The sequence below is a fragment of the Notothenia coriiceps genome, unplaced genomic scaffold (genome assembly GCF_000735185.1).
Source record: "Notothenia coriiceps isolate Sejong01 unplaced genomic scaffold, NC01 NC01_scaffold00026424, whole genome shotgun sequence".
Taxonomy (NCBI): Eukaryota; Metazoa; Chordata; class Actinopteri; order Perciformes; family Nototheniidae; genus Notothenia; species Notothenia coriiceps.
In genome coordinates, this window is record NW_011359125.1 from 411,335 (window position 1) to 431,510 (window position 20,176).

The 20,176-nt window shown below is 37.7% G+C and overlaps 2 protein-coding genes and 1 long non-coding RNA gene across 4 annotated transcripts in view; all 3 read left to right on the forward strand.

Annotated features, from left to right (window-relative positions):
• The window catches only part of LOC104957105 (cohesin subunit SA-1), an 11,026-nt gene extending 1,157 nt beyond the window's left edge, over positions 1 to 9,869 (forward strand). Inside the window, exons 2-8 of the mRNA XM_010784719.1 lie at positions 4,978 to 5,070; positions 5,712 to 5,880; positions 6,304 to 6,431; positions 7,650 to 7,751; positions 7,964 to 8,097; positions 8,641 to 8,763; positions 9,632 to 9,869. Coding sequence (XP_010783021.1) covers positions 4,978 to 5,070; positions 5,712 to 5,880; positions 6,304 to 6,431; positions 7,650 to 7,751; positions 7,964 to 8,097; positions 8,641 to 8,763; positions 9,632 to 9,869 — 987 coding nt within the window. The remainder of the gene's footprint in view (positions 1 to 4,977; positions 5,071 to 5,711; positions 5,881 to 6,303; positions 6,432 to 7,649; positions 7,752 to 7,963; positions 8,098 to 8,640; positions 8,764 to 9,631) is intronic.
• A 4,873-nt stretch (positions 9,870 to 14,742) lies between these two features.
• LOC104957018 (uncharacterized) lies at positions 14,743 to 16,117 on the forward strand. The gene is made up of 3 exons (XR_799619.1): positions 14,743 to 14,847; positions 14,993 to 15,083; positions 15,478 to 16,117. It is a non-coding gene; the product is annotated as an uncharacterized lncRNA (long non-coding RNA).
• A 752-nt stretch (positions 16,118 to 16,869) lies between these two features.
• The window catches only part of mcm7 (minichromosome maintenance complex component 7), a 10,867-nt gene continuing 7,560 nt past the window's right edge, over positions 16,870 to 20,176 (forward strand). The window contains exons 1-2 of one of the 2 annotated variants that reach the window (XM_010784615.1): positions 16,870 to 17,078; positions 19,708 to 19,787. In XM_010784615.1, the coding sequence (XP_010782917.1) occupies positions 17,048 to 17,078; positions 19,708 to 19,787 (111 nt within the window). In that variant the 5' untranslated portion in view covers positions 16,870 to 17,047. Of the gene's footprint in view, positions 17,079 to 19,103; positions 19,119 to 19,707; positions 19,788 to 20,176 lie in introns of those variants that run through there. The other variant, XM_010784616.1, reaches the window with a different exon arrangement.

The window sequence follows — 20,176 nt, forward strand, 5'->3', positions numbered from 1 at the left end:
AAAAAAAAAAAAAACCAGGGGGGGGGGTTTCCTTTTTTGGGCTTTTTCACCCCCCATTTTATTTACGGAATTTTTTGAAAAAAAAGTTGAAGGGGGCCCCCAAAAAAAAAAAAAAAAAAAAAAAAATCCTTTTGCGGCAGGGGGGGGTTTTTGGCCTCAACGGGTTAAAAAATAAATTTTTTTTTTTTTTTTTTTTTTTTGTTTTTTTTTTTTTTTTTTTTTTTTGTTTTTTTTTTTTTTCTTATTCTAATTCTTTTCATTGAAAATTTTTAACTTAAAGGGTTGAAAAAACCCCTTTTTACAAAAAAAACCCCACCAAAAAACACCGGGGGGGGGGTTTGTTTTTTTCCGTTTTCCGTTTTTCCCTTTTTTTTTTCTTGGGTTCCCGGTTTTTTTAAACAATTGGGTTAATTTTTTTTTATTTTCTTGGGGGTTCCCCCCCTTTTATTTTGGGGGGTTTCTTTTCAAATTCTTTTTATTTAATGGGTAACAAAAAAACTTAAAAGAACCCCTACTTTCACCCCCCCCCCCCTAAAAAAAATTTTTCCTTTTTTTTCTTTTTTTTTTTTTGGGGGGGATAAAAAAAACCGGGATTGTGGGGTGTCCCACCGGGACCCCAAAAAAAAACCCCAAGGGGGACCAACCCCCAAAAGGGGGGGGGGTTTCATCTTGCGTAACCTAATTTTTCACCCCCTTTTAAAACCCCTCAAAAAGGGTTGTTTAAATTTTTTTTTTCAAGGGGGGGGTTGGGGTATTTTAAAAAGGTTTTCCGACCGGGGGAACCCCAAAAAAGGATTCGGGGATTGGGTTTTCCCTTACACCAAACCCACAACCAAAAAAAACCAAACCAAACACCCAAAAAAAAAAAAAAAAAAAACCAACCCCCCTTTCTTGGGAGGGGGGGTTTTTGGAAAAAACCCACCCCGGGACGGGGGCGGGATAAATTAAAATGGTTAACTTTTTTTTCTGTTTTTTTAAAAACCGGGGTTTGGTGGTTCCCCTTTTCCCTCTTTAATCCCGGTTTTTTTTACGGGGGCAAAAAAAAAAAGGGGGGGGGAAAAGTTTTTGAGGAAAAACCCCCCCCCCAAAAAAAAAAAATTTTTAACCAAAAATTTTTTGGGGTGGTTTTTTTTTTTTTAGTTTAAATTTTAATTGTTTATTTTTATTTTTTTAGGGGGGGGAGGAAAATTACCGCCACCCCCTTCCCTTTTTTTCAACCTTTTTCTCCTTTTTTTTTTTTTTAAAAATGGAAAAAACATTTTTTTTTTTTTCCAAAACCAAAAAAAAAAAAAAAAAATTTTTAAATCGAAAAAGGGTTCGCCTTTTTTTCTTTTTCCCCTTCCCCTTTTTTTTTTAAAAAAAATTGTTTTTGAAAGTTTAAAAAAAGAAAAAAATTTAAAAAAGTTTTTCCTTTTTTTTGGGGTTCTTTTTAACCTTTTTTTTTTCACACCCCCTTTTTTTGGGTTTTCACCCCCCCCTTTTATTTTTTTTTAACAGGGAAAAAAACCTTTTTCCACCCCCCAGGGGGGTAGGGCCCCACCCCCCGGGGGGGAAAAAACCCCCCCCTTTTTTTTTTTTTTGGCGGGGGGTTTTGGTTTTTCCCTTAAAAAAACCCCCAAAAACAACCAAAAATTTTAACCGGGGGGGAAAACCCGGGGGGAACCCAAAAAAAAAAAAACTCACCCGTTTTTCGGGGGCCAGCCCGCCCTGGAAAAAAAAAACCAAAAAAAAAACCTTTTTTTGTTTTTTTGGTTTTTTTGGGTTTTTGGGGGGGGGGCTTGGGGGGGGTTCCCTCGGAAAAAAAGGGTGGGGTTTTTGGGGTGGTGTCTCTTTTTTTCCCCTGGGGTTGGTTTGACTTTTTTTTTCCCCCTAAAAATAAAAATAAAAACGGGGAAGACCCCCCTTTTTTTTTATAAAAGCCCCCTTATCGGGGGGTTTCCATTTTCCTTCCCCTCCGGGGGGGGTTTTCCCCAAACCCCAACCCCCTTCCCCTAAAAAAAAAAAAAACAATCCCTCAAAAAACCCAAAAACCCCAAAACTCAAAAACACAAAAACCCCAAAACCCAAAAAAAACCACGCAAAACCCCAACCAAAAGAACCTCTCTTTCTTTCCTTTTCAACCCCCTTCCTTCTTTTTCCAAAAAGGGTTTTTTTGATAAAAAAAAAAAAAAAAAATTTCCGGGGGGCCCAGGGGGGGGGGAAAATTTTTTTTATTTTTTTTCCCCCACCCTTTTACCGGTTACCAGGGGGGGGGCCTGTTCTTTTTTTTCCTTTTTTGTAAAACCCGGGACGGGGGTGGGTCTTTTTTTCTTTCGGTGGAAAACAGATTAAAAGTTTCCGGGGGACCCTTTTTTTCAAAAAACTTAAAAAAAAACTTTTTTTTTTTTTTTTTTTTTTTGGCCCGGGGCAAAAAAATAAAAATTTTTTTTAAAAAAAAAATCCCGGGGGGGTTTTTTTTTTTAGGGTTTTTTTTCCCAAAAAAAAAAAAAAAAAAAAAAAAAAATTCCCGGGGGGTTCCCCCCCTGGTCGGGGGGTTGGGTTTTGAAGGGGTTTCCCCTTTTCCGGGGGGGGGCCCTTGTTTGGGGTTACCTTTTCGAAAAAAAAAAAAACTTTTTTAAGGGGGGGGGGGGTCTTGGGGTTCTTTTTTGGGGTTTTTTTTTATTTAAAGGTTTTAAAAAAAAAACCAAAATTTTCCTAAAAAAAAAAAAAAAAAAAACAAAAAACCAAATTTTTTTTTTTTGGGTTGTAAAACCCGGGGGGGGTGTTTTTCTGGGGTTTGGTTTTTTTTACCCCAAAAAAAAATTTTTACAAAAAAAAAAGGGGGTTTTTTTGGGGGGAACCCCGGGGGGGGGGGGAAACTTATTTTTGGGGTGTGGTTTTTGGGGGGGGGGCCCCTTTTTTTCTTTGGGGCCGCCATTAATTGTTGGGGTTCCCTTTTTTTAAAAAAAAAGGGGGGGGGAAAAAATTTTAAAAAAAAAAAAAACCCCAAAAAAAAAAAAAAAAAAATTTTTTTTTTCTTATTGGTTTTTTTCAATTTTTGGTTTTTTTTTTACGGGGGGGGGGGAAAAAAAAAAAAAAAAAAAAAAAATTTTTTTTTTTAAACAAAAATTCTTAAAACCAAAAAAAAAAAAAAAAAAAACCCAAGGGGCCACAACAAACCCCAATTAAAAAAAATTTTGGGGTTTTTTTAAAAAGGGGGGGGCGTCTTCCGGGGGGGGGAACTTTTTTTTTACAAGGAAACCGGGGACCCCCTAAAATTTTTTTACCAAAAAAAAAAAAAAACCCCTTTTGGAAAATTTTTTTTTTTTTGGGGGTTTGGTTTTTGGGAAAAAAATCAAAAGAAAGGGTCGGCCCGGGGGGGGTTTTTGAAATTTTAAAAATCTTTTCCTCCCCCCCCCGTGTGGCCTTTTTTCGAAGGGAAAGGGGGGTAGGATTTGGGAAAAGGGGGCTTTTGGTGGGGGGTTTTTTTTAACCCCCCTTTTGGGGAAAATTAAAGCCCTTTTTTTTTTAATTTTACATTTTAACTTTTAGTTTAAACCCCTTTTCCTCTTTTTTTTTTGTTTTAAAAAAATTTTAGAAAAAAAAAAGCTAAAAAGGGTGTTTAAAAAAAACTTTAAAAAAACACCGGTTTGCTTTTTAAAAAAATTTTTGTTGTGTTCTTTTTGTTAAAAAAGGTTACCCATGGGGGGTTTTTTTTTTTTCAGGGTTGGTCCAAAAAAAAGCCAAATTTTTGGGGACAACTTTTTCTTAAAATATTTTTCTTTTTGGTTTTTTTTTTACTTTTTTTTTAAAAAATTTGATCTTTTTTTCCTTTTTTGAATTTTTGTTTTTAAGGCGTTTCTTTAAGGGGGGCCAAGGGAACCGTACGACCCGCCCGGAAAAAAAAAAAAGGAATTGCAACCATTTTTTTTTTTTTTTTGGCCTTGAAAAAATTTGAGGGGGGGAAAAAGCCAAAACCACCCCCTATTTTTTTAAACAAATTTGTCGAAAAAAAAAAAAAAAAAAGAAAAAAAGCTCGTTTTTTTTACGGCGGGGGTCTGGTGGGGGGGGGAAAACCCCTTCAACCCCCTTAAAAAAAGTTTTTGCAGAAAAAAAAAATTAATGGAAAAAAAAAAAAAAAAAAGTTGGGAGGTTAAAAGACTTTTTTTTTTTTTTTTCAAAAAAGCAATGCAATTTCTCCATAGGATTTTGGAAAATAGCTGGAAATAAGGTCTGTGGTTGACACACATTTAAGAGACGGATCACGTTTTGTTCTACGACATTAAATACATCAGCAGTGACCCCGCTTGTGATTTTTGAAGAGTTTACATGTCTGAGTTAACAAGTGTCTGAATAGGACTACACAAGTTGTCAAGGCCGTTTTACGTCATTGCACCGAACACGTAAACACTCCCGCCAAGTTGGTTTTTCCCCGCGTGCTGCTTGAAAGCAAGTACCTGCCTCCTGCAAACTTAAAACAAACACTTCAACTTGTACACTTTAGAATCTGTATTTTTGAATATGGATCTTAAGTTGGCGTGACGTTGAAGCAGCGACCCTGCTGTAGTTCGCTTATAGCAAACGTTAGCATTTTGCTTCTGGCGACTAGATTTATGATAAAAAAATTATAAAAGTAGGGTCGACATGTGGATATTATCCGGCTGAAGAAAACGTGATCCGTCTCTTAAATGTGTTTCAACCACAGACCTTATTTCGAGCTATTTTCCAAAATCCTATGGAGAAATTGCATTGCGTTTTTGTCGAAGGAACCGGAAGTGGTAAAATGCTGACTTAATTCCGGGTTCTAGGACGCGTCACTGTGACCCTTTGTTGAATGACAAATAGACGATCTTTATAAAACATTTGGTAATCATCATATTTTATTGCTACAGTCTTAAATCCATATTGGTTATTACTTCTTGCCCCTCATCCTGTCTTGCACACAGAAATATAGAAATGTAATAATTTCATCTGAGATCTGCTCACCTTCTGCCCCAGGCGGAATTAAAGCGTCTGAAGAAGGAGTTGCGCTCGTTCTGCAAAGTGTGTGAGACGTGTCTGTCTCTGAACCGGACGGAGATCAGAGATCAGGTGAGAAACGTCGACCAATGTGACCTCAGTGGGACAATATTAATTATGCATTACAGATAACTAATTGCCCTGTTCAAATGAAACAAGTAATTTAACTGTATTATAATTACTTTTTTTTCAATAAATGGTTAAAACTGGGTAATAAAGATGGAAAGCCGATGACGTTGCACGACATTGGTGACCAGCATGGCCTGGAAATATGCCAAAAGAACCAGAATGAATAATCTATTTTCACAGAAAATTATAAATATAGACGCAACCACTTTGTAATTACCAACAATTTGATTAGTAATTCAAATGTCCTTCACTAACTGTAACGGATTACTGTTCCTTCATTGTGTAATTTAATTTGAAGGGAACCAGACACTCCTCAAAACTGAACTGATCGTAGCCTTGCACACTAAGACTGTATGTTATTGGCTTGTTGCTTGGGGAAAAGGTTATTTTTTCCTTTATGCTCTTATATTCTGACAACATTCCTGTCAACACAGATAGACGTATTTGTCCTTGAGCCCTCCTTTACACAAAGACACAAAAAGACTCCTCAGACAAAGTGCTGGTGACCTTTTTGTAAGCGCTGACGTGCTTACCAATCTGTCTTTTCAGAGATTTCCTATATAAAATGGTCCTTTCCTCCGCAGGCGTTCGAGCTGCTGTGCGACCTGCTGCTCCTGTACAGTCAGGATTCGGTCCGCTCGACGCCCGCCCTCCAGACGCTGGTCCTCCTGCCCTCAGACTCCATGCGCTCTGAGATGGCTGCTTTCCTCGTGGACTACGTCTTCTCTGACTCTGATGATGACGAGCTCAATGGTATTTTCAAAAATAACACCTACTCTAAATAAATGTTTGCATTAACCGTGGTACTTTCCAGAACCACTTCCAGTCTTTTTTTGACAATGCTGTTACAGATCATCCTCACCATTTTTGAAACTTCTGAGTAGACAAATAGATTTTGTTTTCCTAGTGGTTTTGAAACAAATCTTAACACTGCCAAATCTCTCCCAGAGGACCCTCTCCTCATTTATGCCTGCAGACATCGTTTTTGATGTCTTGTTTTGAGAATCTGCTGCTATAACAAATCCTTTTTTTCTGTTTTCACAATGTTCGGCTAATTCCCAAGCCAAATACCAGTCTTTCATCACACGTTTTGCCTGTGTCTTTATCATAACCTGACTGTTGTTTTGTTACTGTTACTCCTGCTCTCCTCCACCCTGGTTCTGCTCTCCTCTTTAGTTGAGGAAGAGATGAAGATAACGCTTCTCCAGAGGAAGCGCAACCAGCTGGCTGGCTACTGTAAGCTGGTGATCTACGGCGTGCTGGACCTCAACGCCGCCACCGAAGTCTTCAAGCACTACAGCAAGGTGGAGATGAAGGGTTTTAAATGTCACCTATCATGGTATTTTTAGGCAATAGCATAGGTCTCGGATATATAAAAAACATGTCTATGAAGTGTTTTGGTCAAAAAACCAAACAGATCACCCATTCTAGCCATGCCTCATATCCCTCTATTTCACTTCCTTTTTCAAAAGTGCTGATTCTGGGTATAAACAGGTCTCTCTTGAGAATGAGACCCTGTGTCTCAATGAGATTCTCACCTGTATAAATAAAGGCAAAATAAAAATAAAGCTTTTTTTTTTTTTTTTTTACTGAAAAAAATAAGAGGGGCGGAGCTTATGCTCATGCGTCTAAAATGCTGCAGTGATGAAACGCAAGGATTATTAGATCAAGAATGATTAGATCAAGAATTATTTCTGAAACAGTATGGAGCTCAAAGGCTTTCTTTCCTACCGGTTATACCACGAGGCGAGTTCCTTTTTATTTCCTGCTTCTTCACACACATGCTCTGTGCGGTACAGGTTAGCTCTGAGTGTTAGCGATGCTAATGTAAACATGCACCGACCATATTACGTCCAAAACAGTCGGGCATTGTTTCTGATAGCAACGTTTCTGATAGTGCCGTGGGTCCGCCGCCGATATTACGTCATTTCGGCGGCAAATCTGGATCAGCTCCGTTGTACCCCCGTTTTTAGAGATTTGGGTACGGAGGAAAAGAGAGAGGTTTTCATGACACACCGGGGACACACATTTATGTATAAAAGACATCAAAAAGTGCATTTTGCATGATAGGTCCCCTTTAAGGGATAGTTACATTTCATTAGATACACATTTATACTTTATCATTAGATTGATTTGGTGTGAGGGTTGGAGATAATAGCCCTCTAGAATATATCATTTTCCAAGTAAAAAAACAAAAAATAATTGAATTACCCACATCCATGATATTAGCAGTTCAATGTAAGATTTTTTCCCTCAAGGATTACACCCATAAAAACAAATAAAAACTAGCCTCTTGTCAAGAAAAATAGATGAATAAAAGATGAATACTTGCGAGGATGTGTAAGAGAGTGGAGGATGGTGATAACATCTGTTTAATGAACCAGCGAGGTGCAGAGAGTGAGTCAGAGGGAAACTGATTTTAAAAAGCACAGATGACTTAAAGGGAATTATCACAATGCTGTTAACTTAATCTCTTAATGATCATGCTTGAAGTAACTTTGAGTGTTTGTGTTTTTCTCCAGTACTTTAAAGACTTTGGCGACATCATTAAAGAGACCGTAAGCAAGAGCAAACTCATCAGCCCCGTCCAGAGCGCCAAGACGGTCTGCCTCAGTCTGCAGCAGGTGGGCAACAAAGGGCCATAACAAACTATAATCATTACATTTATGCAATTCTTTAATTTAATCCGTCTAGTGAAAGATAATTATATCACTTTCAGTGTGAAATAACAGCCGAAAACATAATTATTATTATTATTATAAAAAGTATTTTAACCAGCGAACAAGTGACACACTGTGGCACATGTTTATGTAAAGTCATGTTTGTGTGTGCTCAGCTGTTCTCGGAGATGCTGACGGAGGACCACAGCCAGCAGGATCTCAGTGAGATTAGAGAATTGGCCAAGAAGCTTGCCATGAGCTTTGGCGTTGATCTTCACCGCGTCCGCAAACCACTGGTGGCCTTGCACATGTACGAAGCACACACACATACACGTCTCTGACACACACACAGACACATACAGACCACCTCTGACAGACATTTTGATTTGAATGTTTTTACAGTCTCTTAAGGGCACGAGTTTATATTTATATTATTATCTCTGTCATGATAATCAACTCAAAATTGGTTCAAAGAAATGTCATTTAAATGGTGAAGATTCAACTGTTACAAGTTGTTCACTCTTATAGCTGATCATTCATTTCGTTTTTTATGTTGCGTTTTTCTCCAGGGCTTTACATTACATTACATTTCACTTGTTAGAATCTTTTATCCAAAGCGACTTGCATACTCAATACTGTGGGCAATCCCCACAGGAGCAATTCTCAGGGACACAACGACATACTGACTGCAGTGGGGTTTGAACCTGTGCTCCCTTGATCCGAACACCAACGCTCTATCCACTGCGCCACACGCCGCCGCCTCAAAGACTTAATTAAAGAGACTCTAAGCAAGAGCAAACTATTATTTCGTTTTTTATGTTAGTTCTATTGTGCTTGTTGTTTCTGATCCTAGGGATGGCATGCATTTTGCATTCCGGGAGCCACGTGAGGGGGAAGAGCCGAACATGAACTTGGCCTTCCTGGAGATCCTCAGCGAGTTCAGTTTCAAGCTGCTGCGTCAGGACCGCACCCAGCTGTGAGAAACAAAAAACTCCTTCACATGAACATGTTCAGTCAAATATCAGAGGAATACTAATATCACAATATAAGCATAATATATAAACAGACAATCCATACACTTGCTTTCCTCATTCGACGATCACCACGAGGCACCTCAAAGGACAAAGTTACATTTTCCTTTAGCCTACTAAATCAAGATATTTATATATTGAAAAGCAAACACAGAAAATAATGTGATCATTCTTGAAATGTCACTGTTAACGCTTTTCCACATGTTGTTTATTCACATTCGAAGCTTGTATTTAGATTCCAAGTGAAAAAAGTGATGCATTTGATTATTTAATAAAACAATTGATTTCTCTGATGTCTTTCTACAGTGTTTAGTATGAGACTGATAAAACTGTCTTCATGGTGTTCCAAGCGGATACATATTTTAATATTTTATAACGACTTAAATAGTTGATTCTAATAGTGTTAGAGCAGACACATATTTTTTGTGATTTTGGTTTTATAAATGTTATTTTTTTATGCAGCTTAGATGGATGCTTTGTATGGCGGCAAACTGTTTTTATTGAACCGCAAATATTATGGGGGAAAATGGATAAATACCTGGACATATGGATTCCAGCAGAATATTTTATGAGATAAAAACATATTATTCACTTTGCAAAGGGTTTAAACAGAACGAATAAACGTGAATTTAAATGTTGATCAAATGTCACCATCTTAATGAAGCTTCAAACTATTCTCTACAACCGCACAAATTGAAATGGACTCATCATTACTAAGAAAAAGCTGAAAAAGCTCTACATAACCTGTAAATATTAACAAAGGCTTATCTGTCTTTGTCCTCATCTCTCTGTCACTCTGTCCTCCCCTCCCAGCGCTGCCTATCTGAAATCAGAGTGTCCCTCTGCTGCCCTCTCCTGGCCGTCCGTCAGGATGTATCAGTGCTCCTTAGAGGGCCGCTCCTCCTCTAAACCCAGAGAGAAGGAGGGAGGAGATGCCGCCTCCTCTCACGATACACCTGCAGCTAAACGCAAGAGGACCACTACCCCGGGTGAGATGGACACACAGGCTAGAAACACAACAAGCTGCTCAAGGATTCACAGCTCGTGTTAACAGTTGAAGTTAAAAAGATGATCTGTCTTTGATTCACTTTCTCAAGAGATGGGTCAGGTAAGGATCGGGCTCAGTATGCTAAACTAGTGAGAGAATCGCTAACAACTACAACAAAATGAACATATTTTACCGTGATTTAATTGTAATACACGTTTCAAAATGATGCCGAAGTAACAACATACTGATACCGGTTAGTAAAAACCATGAATTAATGCTTTGACAAGTCTGCAGACAGACGGCAGGCGAAAAACCTTTTTAAATGCATGTTTTCTGAATGGAGATCGGCTAAGCTAACGTTGTATATGCTCCGCCCACACTCACAACAACGGCCTACAGACATAAATAAACCAGAGACTGTATTCTCCATGACACAGACAGTCTGTGGTTTGGACTTGTTTAACTTTTGTCTAGTTTCGGAACAGATATGAGGAGCTGTGAGCTCTGAGGGCTAACCGCTAACGGCTGATGTTGGTTTTGTGTTTCGCATTGAAGATGACGTCACAGCTCCGGCGCCTACACTGCGTTACTATAGTTACTGCCCCGGCTACTAAACTGTAATGGAAACGCAGCATAAAGTGAGCCTGGCCTAACAAAGCCTAACGAAGCCTAGCATACCGTAGGCTACTAAGCCGAGCGAGGCCCTGCAGTGGATAAGCGTCATTATGTTGTAATAGTATTGTGTTTCGAATTGATCACTTATTCGATGCTTTTGATAAATTAGCGTTCCGTTTTTTCAGAAATGTAGAAGTGGTTTAAAAAATGTTATGTATTCAATGGAAACAAAAAACTGTAAATTGCAGCCATTGGCACAATCACCCATAATGTTCATCCTTTGGCGATAGATAGTGGCTAAACAGACATTTAATACAAGTAAAATCTTGTAGTTTGCCATTTAAAAAAAGTAAATTTTGAAGTGGTTAAATAAAAAAACATCAAACAGAGTATCTATGTGGAAGTAAATCCTTAAAGTTAATCTGATTCCCAACAACTGGCATCAAAATGAGCACAAACTAATGAAAAAATAAAATTGATATTATATATAAAAAAAATACTTGAATTAAAGCATTTCATACTTTTGTACTTTACATACTTCAGTACACCAATCTGTGTCAGTATCATAGACTCTTTAAAGTAGAGACACTACATACAGCAGGAGAGGACTCTTTAAAGTAGAGACACTACATACTGATATACACCTGAACATCAGCAGGAGAGGACTCTTTAAAGTAGAGACACTACATACTGATATACACCTGATAAATATATAAATAAACATTGATTGATTGATTGACTAGAGTAGCCTACAGTACAGTATATTATTGTATAGTATAATAAAGCGTATTAAGTTGTAGTAAAGAATATAGTATAATATAATATAGTACAGTATAGTAAAGTATATTATTGTATAGTATAGTATTGTATTGTATTGTATTGTATTGTAATATGCTTTACTACACTGTAGTAAGGGATGGGGATCAGAGGCTTCCCAGCATCCTCCTCGCTGATTGGCGAAGAGATGTCGGCCATCTTGGATAGTAGCGGGGAAGACAGATTGATGAAGCGGTAAGATCTTCTTCTTTTATTCCTTTAATTTATATCCTTCTTTTATTCACACGAAACCCGTATTTAAGTGAATACAAACAGCACACTCGGATAGGGTTTACCACGACACAAGGGGAGGATAAAGCTCTTATTTAAAGCTGGAGTTTGTGTTCCGCTGTTTTCTGTTGTTGTTTTGGAAGCTAATGTTAGCCGACGGAGGCCCAAAACCCGGAGAAAAACACTCCTGTCTTTGGCTCGTTTCTCTGCTTGTTACCTTCCTTCGCACCCCCAGTTTAATCCCACTTTCCTGGTTCAACAGATCCGCTTAAAACTGTCTCCAAACGTGGCGTTTATTTGTTGCTGTTAGCCGATTAGCAGTGAGCATTAGCTCCCACGCTAGCGTCCCTATACATTCCTAATGATTAAGCTGCTAGCCCAAGCTCACTACTTAGCTATCATGTAGCTCCTGACACAGTTCACACCTAATGCGAGATGCAAGCTTTTACTTTAACGGTACTCCGGAACATAATTATGATCAGGGTATCTTGGTTAATATGTGAATGTGGGAGGAAAGCTGTGGTGATTTAATGGTAGTTTTTGTTAGGAAGATTATGGGACATAGCATTAGCTCATAAAGCTAACATTAGCCTTTTGCTGCAGCTTTCTTTGAAACGAAAAGAAAAGTGAAGCTCAGAAACTACTTTTTATTATTCAATTTCTCTATTTTAATTTGACTGCTGGCCTATCTGATTGAATTGCACCTCTATCCAACCCACTAAGTTCACGCCACTTTCTTTACATCGACTTTTAAATCAATTTGTAACAATACACATGTCTGTATTGTTATCGTACTAAGGTGCAGTGGAATTTACAAGGCTTTCATTCAAATAAAACCACGATTTCTATTTTCTCTTTTTTTCTGCTTATCAAAATGTGTGCACCCACATTTGACACTTACTATTATCTTACGTTATTGTATTTTATATGTATTCTTTATTTTCTTTAGAATGAAACCTATGATGATAACACAAAGAAGGAAATAGGAAATCATAAATACTGTTTGAATAAAGTATCCCATAGGTACTTAAATACATATTACTTATTTTTACAATGAACTTTATTGTTGTTGTAATTAGAATAAAAACATCTGTGAAACAACTTTTTGGCTCAGGTGGCTGTTATTCTATGTTTCTATCCTGAAACACACTGTTTCCAAGACACACTTTATTAATCTTAATAAGCCTTTAAGACACTGTTTAGTGGATAGCAATGCAAGTGATGAAGAGAGATGCTGATGATAAAGTGAAGGGTTTGTTATGTGCACACTTTGTCTCACTCTTTCACATATAGATCATTAAAGAATAATGCACAAAAACACATGTTATGATAGTTATTTTTATCATGTATATGTCTGTAACTTTTTAAAAGATGCCAGACGGATGAAACCGTTTGTTCTAAAAATCTACAGACAATAATTATATCAATGTTCCCAGAGTGTTTGTGTTACCATCCAGGAAAAGACGTGCTCACTTCCCTCAAACACAAGGGGAAGAAACTGTGATTTGGATGCATTTATTTATTTGTTCGTTCATACGAGTCTGATGTTGATAATCTGTGGTCAGTGCTCTTCAAATAAGATGCTGTAGCTTCACTTAAAATCACAAAATGTACACTTTTTCCAAACCTACTCTCTGCATACTTCCACAAAAAGTGATGTGCATAAAGAGTAACCGTTGTTTGGCTTGTATAGGCGCTGCTGTTGTGTTGTGTTAATAATCACTGTGCCTCAAAGAAAAGCGGATTATCTGAGCAAGTTAAATGAATTCAGCAGCATTTTGGGACAGTCTCTAACATCTAAGTTAAACAGACAACAAACATTGGTTTCATCTGCTTTATTAAATGTATTTGCTTTGTTTTAACTTAGACTTTGTGACACAATGTGAGCATAATACCGGTTTGTGTTTGCAGACTTAAAACGCATGTTAAGAGTTTAAAAAAGAACAACTTAATGTGACTTTATTCTCATTTGTTGGGCTTGCAGAGTAACGTGTTGCTCCTGGTAACAGCGGACGTTTGAATCTGAGTGTCCTGTGTTTTTATTCCTCAGGTGACACGCGGTATGTTTGGTGCTAACCGGAAGAAGTTTATGGAGGGAGGGATAGAGAGCGATTACGCGGACGACTCCAGTCTCTACTACACCCAGCAGTCCATGTTCCCTCCTCACCGCCCTGACAAAGAGGTAAATCTACTGTTCAAATCTTCCTCAGTGGTTAAAACTGCATCTGTTTGTTGACTCCTGTTGGTGTTACAAACCCCCAACAGGACCAGCTTAGTTGTTTTGAACTTGGGGAAAGTTGTTGCAAGTAGGGGTGCAACAACTAATCGACTTAATCGATTAAAATCGATGACCAAATTAGTTGCAAACTAATTCAGTCGTCGATTCGTTGGTGACGTCATCACGTGTGTTTTACGCGCCGTTACGCTCCAACGTTATTGGTCTTTTTATCGGTGCTGGAGACATTTCAAACATATGTCATGTGTTATTGCTACACAAACATGATATCGAAGTCTTCGTGTCGCCAACTCGTTTCTAACATGCAAAAAGACAAACAAATGCGTCTATGATGTATTTTCGATCAGACGAGATCTCTCTCCCGTCTGTGTGCGAGGGGGCGGGGCAGTTTACACACACAGCAGCTACATGCAGCAACACACGGAGGAGATGGCGGAGAGAACGCGCTCCAAGGTGTGGTTAAACTTTACCCGTCTCGATGCTCGTTGCCAAAAGTGCATAAGAGTTTAGCATGTAAGGGCGGTAACTAGGGCTGCAACTACGATTATTTGGTAGTCGACTAATCGGTCGATTATTTTTCGATTACTCGACTAATCTAACGATTATTTAAGTTGGAATTAATTACAGCGTCCATAAAGCTCTAGTGTGCTCTACTACGCTGTAAGCTTGGCGCTGTTTAGCAGCTCGTTGGTGGACACGCAGCCTCAACATAACTGAAATAGCGTTTGCTTAGCAAGCATTAACCATGAGACGTTCTGTNTAAGCCTACTATTTGATTTGTTTTAGATAGGCACAACATGTTTCATATGCAGACCTTATTTTCCTGTAATAAACCATTTTCAGTGGTACCGCTGAGAAAGAGTAATTGTTTTGGTCATGGAAAATTAGGTAAAGGTCATGGAGAAGTCATGGAAAATCATTGGTAAAAAAGTGTATGAACCCTGTACACAGAACAAATATATAGCACCTTCCACAAAAGATGCTGGTGAGCTCCACATGTAGTATTCCTCCCCCTCATGTTAACCTGCTGCTGTTCAACAGGTTCAGTATACGCAAGGTGAAGCCCACCAAGCAATGCCGTCTCTCCTCCAGCCAGACCGGCACCTCTCTGGAACAGCCGGACCTGAACTCCAACCTCAGCTTGTAAGACTGACGTTATAACGTTAGAGGAGAGTACCAAGAGAAACGTTTAAATATTTAGAAAATGTGAATATATATATTGTGTCTTTCTTAGCTTTTATCCGGCAAGAATACATTACATTAAAAATGAACATTGTTTTCTCCCCAGACTTTCTCTGATTGAGGATGGTGAAGAAGGAGAAGAGGCTGAGATTGATGATTATGAGAGTGGCTCCGATCATGAATCTGAATTTTCACTGGTAAAAAAACTAAAATGCACTTTAAAGCATTTATATCCATCACATACTTCTCTTACGATTGATGAGTCTGCTTTAAATTACACAGTTGTCTGCATTATTTCCAAAGTTTGGCTCTTTTAGAAAATTTTGATTCAGTCTTCATTCAGTTCAGTAGCAATTTAATACACTGCTGTAACACTTTGGTGGACTTGATCAGCTGAGCTACAATTGAATGAATGTCTATAAAAATGCATTATACTGGTGATTTTGTGGAGCTGACTAACAGCCTAATTAATGGTACATTATGGCGGCAAACAAAATGCATGATTGGGGAACTGTGTCGGAATGGCACTTTGGTTTCCAATGAATATTCCTGTCAAGCTCCAACTTTGTTCGTCCTGCTTTTTCTCTTCAGCCCTCCACGCGCCACACCTCTGCCAGCGTCCTCGATGAGCTCTTTGACTGAGGACATGGAGACCTGTACCGTCGGGGGAACAACCGTTGTTTTTCGTTAAAGTATCTCTTCAACACTACTGCGTTTTCTCAGTACATTTCAGTGTACTATGTATTTGGGGCATCTGTTCTCCTACATGACCACTTACCAAGTTCATCTATCAGATTTATTTCAGTTACTAATTTTGTTGGAGGGGAAAAGGAAAAACTAAATGATGAGTTTTGGGGGGAAAAGTTTATGCCATTTCACCAAAAGGAAAGTTTATGTTTTGAAAGAAAATGTTTAAAGGAGTGTTCATGTTCAGTTAGATTCTTGTTGGTTGATTCTTGTCTGGCAGCAAGTTAAAAGTATCTCCTGTGTCCCACTTTTTGAAGTTAGGTTCATAACGTATTTCACTGTTGTCGACTGGTTTTTTCGTGTCTAACGTTTGTTTATATAATTATTATTAAAATATCCTTTATTGAGCAAACAGGGTTTTAATGAGATCACAAGAAAAGATGTGTAAAAACGGATGAGATGTGATGCACATGCATGCGTTTAGAGAATGCACAATACATCAACACCTTTTAAACAAGTTCAAATATGTGATGGTATGTATTACTGTGATAACTAATAAATAACTAATAACAAGTAAGCTTGGAGTTTTTGTTTCCTTTTAATATCATGCATTTAGTAATATATGTAATTTGTGAACCAAACGATTACAATTTTTTTTAAAACAGAACACAATTCACTGGGGGAAATGTCTACATCAGAAAGTCACACCCTTTATATTTCACATTTTGAAAAGCCAGATGAAAATACATAAACACCAATACTCAGTCTCAATTGCAATTGCATTTTATTTATGTGTTTATTACCCTATCAATGATTCTGCTCTAAAATAAGAGTGTTACTAATAAATTGATGGCAAAACCAAAAACCTTTACCCCCTGAGGTCATTACACTTTCTGCTGACGTTATAAACCTGTATCTTATTTTTAAACAGGTATCTGCTTGGAAACTACCCACATGATATGTATACCAGTTAGGACAATAAATATCTGCATTAATTATTATTATGAAAATTGTATAACGTTTGCCTTACAAATAGCTTGAATTCTAGAACGTTTTAAGTTTATTTTGGCCATGACTCGGCAGTGTTTACAAAAGTTATACTACAGTCTGTTTGAGTTCACTCTGGGTTCACTCTGTTGTATAAAATCCAATCATTGCATTTCGCGCCAATCCTGACTAACAGGGCGGAAGTTTGTTGAGTCACGTGACGCGCGAACGCCCTCAACTTTCGCGCCACCACGAAAACCCCGCCTCTCACTGCGGAAAGAAGCCACGCGATTGGCTGCTGGCTACGTCAGACTCGCGCCACTTCTTGCACGGAGACCGGGGAGAACCGCAAGCTGCAAGCGAATGAATACTAGTCTCCGGTGATATTGAAGTAATTAAACCGTGAATTTAAACTCTATTTGAGTCTGTAGGTATCGTTAGGATTTTGGAATCAAGTTATCTCACCTGAGGGTCAAGGTCTGCAGTCATGGCTCGTAAGGATTATGCGGCAGAGAAAGGTAATGTGTTAACTTTCACAATAACGGCATGGCAGTAATAGGTTGGCCCAAGATAACGGAGCTTAACTTTAAACTAAATATCTTCTTCAAAATCCCTTTTTGAAAACCTACGTTCCTGATTTGTATAATGCAGTGTAGTGCAGCTAATCTGAAACGAGTCGTGTTTGTGCACAAACAATTGAGTAGCCAGTTTGGTTACTTTCCCTCTTCGTGTTCCCTCTACTCTAACTCCAGTTCATTAGACCACAGCCCATTAGGTCATGCATGTGTATTTTAAAACGTTAGGAGAAAAACAATCCGGGAAAATAAACGTTGTAGTAACTTTTCTCCTAAGTAACTAGTTAAGCATTACCTCTGTTAGACACAGTGAGTGACCCGGATGGAACCGTTTAAACAAAGGAGCAGGCGCCACTGTGGAAGCACATGTCCAACAATAACTTTTTGAAAAACGAAGAGGAATTTCTCAAACAACATATTTCGGTTAATATCTAGACATCATATGCTCATTGTTATTTCATGTGCATTCGATTTAAACTCACAATACACAACCTCACGACATGCATTCAGTTTAAGAATAATGTGAAGTGTGACGTTAGACATTCACGGTTTTTAAGTGACTTTGTTCACATTACTTGAAACATACAATTTAGGATAACGAGCTAATGTTGTTTCTTTGGTAAAAAAAATAGGCTTTTTCTCAATGATAAAAAGGTACACTAGTAAACAGTAAAAAGTCAATAAGTTATACAGTTGCGTAACCTCCATGTTTTACCCATCAATATATACAAGGCCAAACTTTTCAGGACTTTAAGTCAACATGAAATAACTAAACTGGCACTAATTAACTGCTAGCTTCCACAACCTACGTTAGCATGCTAGCCGGTTAGCTAACGGTGTTGCTTGTCAGTTGAACAAGTTAACGTACCGTTTTGCATCCAACTGTTTTGATTAAAAAAATGGCAGATGGTTAGTCACCTTGCCCTTTGCTTTGCTAAGGGATACTTGGTTGAAATGCTGGTAGGGGATTGAGTCCACGAAGATGTCGGCACACACTTTATGTAACTGATGAATAAACTAATGGTATTTGTTTTAATTTTAAAGGCACCCCAACGGAAATGCCTAATATTCAAAATTATTACACAACAATTGAATTTGAATTTTTTTAAATTTGTAACCAACCATGATTTTCCTATTTTATTTAACTCGTGGTTCTGTTACACTGGCATTTTTTAATCTAATTTGCCTTAAACTTAAAAGGCCATACCTAACAATAAACCGAGAAAATGTATATGTATTTATTCCACTGTACAGTATTTAATTGTACATTTTGTTCTTGTTTATCTTATTCTATTTACACGTATATAGACACACATTTATTTATTACTACAATAACTATTTATTCCACTTTACAGTATTATGTTCTTGTTTATCTTATTCTATTTACATGTATATTGACTTCTGCATTGACTTGATCACTTGCCAGATTTTTATTGCATTTTATTTTAAATGTATATCGTTTACTTATGCATTAATTGCACATTGGTCTTGCAACATACTCTTTATTCCTACTGCTTCTTCTTGCACTATTTTTGTTTGTTTTTATTTGTTTATATCTTGTATATATTTATGTTGCATTGTTGGAGGAGCCTGGGACCTAACAGTTGTATTGCCATAACTACTCTGTAGCTATTGTGCATATGGAGAAAACGCCTTTGAATCTTATAAGTTTTACTTGGAGGATATGATCCATCAGAAATCTTGGAAGTTAGACCTCAAGTCGGCGACATTTTACCGGCTAGGGATTATGTAAATAGCGGCTAATATCGACGGACCTGTCCATGTTAGAAACACTCAGCTAACCCGAGCTAACGTTAGAAGATGGCTGGCCTTGCTTTTGAAAACAACAGCCAGGACTATTTTTAAGAGCGGAGGGATACTCAGTGACGAGGCTAAAAAGCCATGTGCTGCTTTGTTTACAATAACATCCTCGAACAGAGAAATAATAAACCAGATGTGCGGATTTTCTGCTAAAGCGACAAAGTAAGTAGAGTGTTTTAATAATCGCGGTAGGGCTGATTTCATTGGTTGTAACGTGGAATCAAGTATTGTTAGTTGCTGTGGCTCTTTCGAGAAGTGAGGGATGTTTTTCTCAAAGAAAAAAAAAATGGACCCTGAACTGAGCGCGCCTGTTGTTGTATTTACATTATTTCACCGAAGAAATCTGCTTCGTAATTGTCAGGTATTTCACTTTAAAACTTTGATAGTTGGTACACACGAATGGAATTTGGTTCATGTATTACAGCAGAGGCAGTTTGCGCTCTAATGAAGGCAATAGTGACTCATCGAGATTACAGGATGCCATGTTACTCAACAAAGGGGTCGTCGCAGGACAACAAATTAGCTTCCAGGCCCAGTGGTGATGGTGGTGGTGTTGTTAATCACACATTTATACTCAGAAAAGCAGCTTTAATATATAAACAATTTAAAAGATAACCCCAGAAAAAAAGATTTATCTGTTTGAATAATATACAGTATGGTGGACAAACAAATCTCCACCTGGTGTTTACTTGATGTAGCCTGTTTTGATTTTTTTGCTGTGAAATAATTCTGAAGATTTTTCTTTTTGCAGACAAATGCAAAAGGGTCCTGCAGGAGTTTTATTCTGAGGACGACAATGGGAAGAAGGTGTTCAAATATGGAGCTCAACTTGTAAGTAGTACATTTATATTTCTTATTTTGATCGTCAATTAATGTTCAAAGAAGATTAAATAGTATTTTAGCACCTCAAACAACTGCTTTTCTGTTTCTATATTATAATAAACTGATGTTATCTTTAGATTTTTGACTAATAAATTAGATGTTTCAAGACAAAACCTTTGACTCTAAGGGACAGGAAGGGAAAATGTTTGCTTATTTATTTATTTATTTATTTATATATATATATATTAGGGGTGCACCGAACGGGAAATTCTTGGCCGAAACCGATACCGAAAATAGGAAACAGTTGGCCGAATGCCGAAAGGCCGAAAATGATTAATAGATATATAGAATTTGCATTTTCTTTTCTCTGTAGGATAACTACAACAAAGTGCATTCAG